This window comes from Mustela erminea, chromosome 19 (assembly GCF_009829155.1).
Source record: "Mustela erminea isolate mMusErm1 chromosome 19, mMusErm1.Pri, whole genome shotgun sequence".
NCBI classification, from domain to species: domain Eukaryota; kingdom Metazoa; phylum Chordata; class Mammalia; order Carnivora; family Mustelidae; genus Mustela; species Mustela erminea.
In genome coordinates this window covers 8,241,548-8,247,802 of record NC_045632.1, presented here as the reverse complement: position 1 = coordinate 8,247,802, position 6,255 = coordinate 8,241,548, and the positions used below count along the sequence as shown (strand labels likewise).

General features: G+C 41.3%; 1 protein-coding gene across 1 annotated transcript in view; it reads left to right on the top strand.

Annotated features, from left to right (window-relative positions):
• LOC116579132 (zinc finger protein 11-like) overlaps positions 1-6,255 on the top strand; it is a 1,039,038-nt gene that overhangs the window by 1,032,511 nt on the left and 272 nt on the right. Inside the window, 1 exon segment of the mRNA XM_032324104.1 lies at positions 3,381-6,254. Coding sequence (XP_032179995.1) covers positions 3,381-6,254 — 2,874 coding nt within the window.

Genomic DNA, 6,255 nt, shown 5'->3' with positions numbered 1-6,255 from the left:
TGGTTTAGGGAGGAGAGGAGTATAGCATTGTGGCGGGAAGGGAGCCCCGGTTGTGCAGTAGGTGTCATGACAGAGGAGCACTCCAGGGATACATTTTTGGGTTCCCCAAAACCATTGGCTTGGAGAGGGAGAAGGGCTGAATTTCATGAGTTCTTGGAACCAGCACATCTTAAAGCCTGGAGGTTTAATGGTCAGCAGGTTTGGATGGGATAGAATCAGGAGGGCACTGGGGTGCTCCCGGACAGAAGGTTGGCAAACAACCTGGGGGCACCGAGCGTGGAAACAGTCATCTGAAGAACATCTGGGGTGCACAGTGGGGAGAGTATTCAGTAGTCTAGGAGCACATTCCTGAGAGGAAACATTCAGTGACATGTGGCTTCCAAAACATGGGAGCCCTCTCCTGTCCTGTAGCATAAAGACTGAGTCCCACTCAGTAAGACACTGGCTGTCTGCCTTGCTTGCACCAGTCCCCACCCACTGTGATCTGAGGGAACTGCCCTTCTCAGCGAGGCTTTCCTCGGTCTCAGCAAGGTCAGCCCCTGCCCACCTCACATCTCCTGAGCAGAGAGTTCTGCAGGGCCACAGACCTGATGGAGTAGTAAGGAGCTTGATGGAGAATTTAAGGTCATAATCATAAGGATACTCAAGGAGTTGAGAAAACAATAGTGAGAACTTTACCACAGAGATAAGAGTTAAAAAATAATTGGGTGCTTGGTGGCTCACTTGGGTAAGTACCGACTCTTGATTTCTGCTCAGATCTTGATCTCAGGCTCCTGGGATGTAGGCTCAAGTCACACTGTAAATTCAGTGTGATGCCTGCATGTGATTCCCTCTCTCTGTAGCTCCCACCTGGAATCTTGTGAGTGCCCCCCTCAAATATATAAGTCTTTTTAAAAATCAAACATAGATGAATGATGCAGTAAGTGAGAGTAGAAACAGGTTTGATCTAGAGGGCAGGCTGGAAGAAGCAGAAGAATGACTTTGTCATATAAAAGGCAAATGAAGTAATACTGAATCTCAACAAGAGAGGGAGAAGAATCATGCAACACAGGATTGCATTTAGGGAACTCATTGACCCCATCAGTTGTAGTAAAATTCCTTGGTCTTGGGCTTTTCTGTCTCTGCTGCTAGAGTATTGATTCCAAGTTCAATTTTCATCCTTCTTACTGATCTCAGGAGATGTCCCATTTCTTTGGTTCATGGTTAGGAAATCAGTCTTAATAACTTGTACAATTTTAGGAATTCTCTGTTTTGTTTTTGTTTTTTATTTTATTTTTTTTAAAGATTTTGGTTTTTTATTTGACAGAGAGAAATCACAAGTAGATGGAGAGGCAGGCAGAGAGAGAGAGGGAAGCAGGCTCCCTGCCGAGCAGAGAGCCCGATGCGGGACTCGATCCCAGGACCCTGAGATCATGACCTGAGCCGAAGGCAGCGGCTCAACCCACAAATTTCCCTAGTTGGGCGCACTGGGAAGCTCAGTGGGTTAAAGCCACTGCCTTCAGCTCAGGTCATGATGCCAGGGTCCTGGGATCAAGCCCTGCATCGGGCTCTCTGCTCAGTGGGGAGCCTGCTTCTCTCTTTCTCTCTGCCATTTGTGATCTCTGCCTGTCAAATAAATAAATTAAATATTAAAAACACAAATTTGTCCATTTGTTGTTATGTAATGGTTTGTGGAGTTAAAGCATTGCCAATTTTGTTTTATTGATTGAAATGGGCATTACTTTCTGTGTTCCATTAATGCTTATCTTCTACTTTATTTATTTCCCACTTTTCTTTATATCATCCCTCTACTAAGTCTCATCCTAGTCTCTTCCTTTTTTAGTTCTTCTGGTGGAAATTAAGTTGTTTATTCCAACATTTTTCTTAATTCTGTATTGTATAACATGAAAAACTTGGGAAATGGGAAGTCTAGTAGGGAAAAACTGGCAGAAATAAACAATACAAACAATGACCAAAAACAGTAAAAAAAAATTAAAATGATGATCTTTAGGGATTTCAGTAATCATGTCCCATGTGAACAATGAGTTTTATTGTTTGTTTTTCAGTTTAGATTCCTTTACTCTAGTTTTGGTTGCATAATTGTTCTGAATAGAGAATCCAGTACTATGCTCAAAGGCAGTGGTGGGCTCACTTCATTACCTGCTGATGATAGAGGAGAAGCTTGCAGACGGTCCCTACTGAATAGGTTTCAGCTTTTCATGCATTTGTGGCATTCATTAGGTTGGGGTTTCTTTCTGTCTCTCCTGTGAGTATGTTTATCATGACATGTTGTCTGGTATGACCATATTTGTATTCTGTCTCCCTTAATGTGATAATGTCATTTTTGCCCTTCATTCTGTTAACGTGGAGTCTTGAATTTATGGTTTTCTGTATGTTGGAGTGCCCTTAATTCCAGGTCCGTTTCCCACTTGATCATCTTGTAAAAAGGGAAAATGTGCTTTTGATTCCATTTCCTCTATTTTATTGTGGACTTTGAGTGAATATGCATCACAGGTAGAGTTTTGCAAACTTCGTTCTTTGTAGTGTCTTTGGCTTGCATGACCTGGGAATGCTGGTGCCACAGAGAGAGTGTTCTGTTACTTTCTCTGGTCATCACTCCTTGGAAATGTTTGAGGAGATTTGCAGTCCTTTCTCCTTTGGTGTCTGTTTGAATATCCAGTGAACTCAATTTCCAGTGAACTTAATTTCCACCAGTTTTTGTTTGTTTGGCTTTTTAATTTTATTCCCCTTTCATTTGGCTTCATGTTTGCAGATCAGCTGAGAATTTTTTTCTACTTTTCAGAGTGATGGAGTCTAAATTGGTTATACCTTTTTTGAAATGTATACTTGTCTTTTATTAACAATTTATGGGCACTGATTATCCATTGTTGCCTCTTACAATTACTTTTATTCCTACAGTCAGTTACATTGTGTCTGCTTTCACTTCTTACCCTGTCATTTTAGTTTGTCTTTTTTGTGTTATTCTTAATTTAGTTCATGGGCTGTCAGTGTCATTGATATTTTCTGCCAAACAACTCTTCCTGTGCTTGATATGTTCCTATTTTTACTATACCCTATTTTGTTCAGTTCAGTCTTCTCTTTCTATATCCTTTATTCTTATGCTAATTTTGAGCTCATGCGACCCTTTTCCTGATTGTTAGAGATACAGGAAAGTGATTTGTGCTACACCATGACCATACCGCAGAATTCTCTATTAGACTCTGCTGAGTACGTTGTGTGCCATGGTGTGTTTCCATGGAGAAATGAGGTCCTGATGACTCCTTCTCAGCCATCTTTCTGACTTTGTCTGATTGACTTGATGCTTCTGTATTAGACCTCATCAGTATATTCTTCTGAATGTAGTAAGTGCAATGGTTTTACTCTTGTTTGGTATCTTTCAGCTGTATCTTCACATGACACCCAGAGTTTCCTGCTACAGCGGAGCATAGAAGGTTCTTTCCAGAACGGATCAATTCCCAGATACAAACATAGTGCTGTTGAGATTTTACACTTAAACACAGACTGGGACAATGATGGGGAGAGAGAAGGGCATCAAAGAAATCCTGGACGATACACCCAAACCAAGGCAATTGCCCTTAATGAGAATCTCACTGCCCCAAATGGTGAAGGATATAAACCACTGCGGAAAACCTTCCCTTTTAAGTCAACTGTTTCTGCAGAGCAGTGTGTTTCTGTCAGCACAAGCTCCAATCAGATATTCAAACATAGCTATTTGTGGACAGACCATTTGGAACATCTGAGGAGTAACCTAGTCCATGCTGAGAACAATGATTTGAGCCATTTGGAAGATAGGACTGGTCTGACCTTAAATCAGAGATTTAGAAATGAAGAACAAAGTGCTCAGTGGGATCCATTTGAGAGGGGCTTCACTGAGGAGTCGACCCTCCAGAATGACCAGAGGCTTTTCACTGGAGACAGATTTGCTCAATGCACTGTATCTCAGAAAACATTGAACCAGGGCTCCAGTGTTCACCAATGTGTCAGGGCTAGGTTTGCAGAGAATGAATGTGATAATTGTGGGGAAGGCTTTCATCCAAACTCTAACCTCAGTATACTCCCTTCAGGAGACTGTCTTCATAAAGATAATGAATGTGGGAAAGCTTGTAACCAGTCCTCCAGTGTTGGTGATCATCAGAGAATTCATGAGAGAAAAAGCCCATTCACATCTAGTAAACCAGGGACCATGTTTACTCAGCCACCAAGCCTAAACATCAATGAGATAATCTCTCAGGGAGAGGAAACTTACATCTTTAAGGAATATGGTAAATCCTTTGACTGCCACTCAACACTATCTCAACATCAGCGAATGCATACTGGAGGAAAAGTATACAGATGTGAAGAAGGTGGTCAAACCTTTAAGGATTGTTCATCACTAAATGGTCATTTGCAGTTTTATTCTGGAGAGAAACCTTACAAATGTCAAGAATGTGGCAAGGCTTTTAATGGTCACTCAAGTCTCAATAGAGATAAACGAATTCATATTGCAGGGAAAAATTACAATGGTAATGAATGTGCCAAAGCTTTTAAATCATTCTCAGAACTTACTCAACATCACAAAATTCATTGTGTAAAAAAACCTTACCAGTGTCAAGAATGTGGCAAGGCCTTTAAACACCCTTCACACCTTACTCAGCATCACAGAATTCATACTGGAGAGAAACCTTACCAATGTCAAGAATGTGGGAAGGCCTGTAATATGCACTCGCATCTCACTCGACATTGCATAATTCATACTATAGAGAAACCCTATAAATACCAAGAATGTGGCAAGTCCTTTAATTTGAGCTCAGGGCTTACTGAACATCAGGGAATTCATAATGCCAAGAAAACTTATGAAAGTCAAGAATGTGGCAAGGCCTTTTATGACAGGTCAACCCTTACTCAACATCATAGAATTCACACTGGAGAGAAACCTTACCAGTGTCAAGAATGTGGCAAGGCCTATGCCTTCCCTTCACAACTTACGCAACATCACAGAATTCATACTCGAGAAAAACCTTACCAATGTCAAGAATGTGGCAAGGCCTTTATTTGGAGGTCAAGTCTTACTGAACATTATAGAATTCATACTAAAGAGAAACCTTACCAATGTCAGGAATGTGGCAAGGCCTTTTATGACAGGTCAACCCTTACTCAACATCACAGAATTCATACTGGAGAGAAACCATACCAATGTCAAGAATGTGGCAAGGCCTTTAACCACAGCTCAATCCTTATTCGACATCACAGAATTCATAGTGGAGAGAAACCTTACCAATGTCACAAATGTGGCAAGAGCTTTAACCAGAGCTCAGCCCTTATTCAACATCACAGAACTCATACAGGAGAGAAACCTTACCAATGTCACAAATGTGGCAAGAGCTTTAACCGGAACTCAGACCTTATTCGACATCACAGAATTCATAGTGGAGAGAAACCTTACAAATGTCACGAATGTGGCAAGGCCTTTATCTGGAGGTCAAGTCTTACTGAACATTACAGAATTCATAGTGGAGAAAAACCTTACCAATGTCAAGAATGTGGCAAGACCTTAAAGGACAACTCAACTCTGATTGAACATTACAGTATTCATACTGGAGAGAAACGTTACCAATGTCAGAAATGTGGCAGGAGCTTTAACCAGAGCTCAAGACTTATTCAGCATCACAGAATTCATTCTGGAGAGAAACCTTACCGATGTCAAGAATGTGGCAAGGCCTTTAACTGCCTTTCACACCTTACTCGACATCATAGAATTCATACTGGAGAGAAACCTTACCAATGTCAGGAATGTGGCAAAGCCTTTAACGTGCACTCACACCTCAGTCAACATAGCAGAACCCATACCAGAATGAAACACTATAAATACCAAGAATGTGGCAAGGCCATTAACTGGTGCTCAAGGCTTACTCAAAATCAGGGAATTCCTAATGGAAAGAAATCTTACCAATGTCAAGAATGTGGCAAGACCTTTAACCACAGCTCAGACCTTACTCGACATCACAGAATTCATACTGGAGAGAAACCTTACCAATGTCAAGAATGTGGCAAGGCCTTTAGCCACAGCTCAAGCCTTACTCAACATTATAGAATTCATACTGGAGAGAAACCTTACCGATGTCAAGAATGTGGCAAGTCCTTTATCCACAGCTCAACCCTTATACGACATCACAGAATTCATACTGGAGAGAAACCTTACCGATGTCGTGAATGCGGCAAGAGCTTTAACCGGAACTCAGGCCTTATTCGACATCACAGAACTCATAGTGGAGAGAA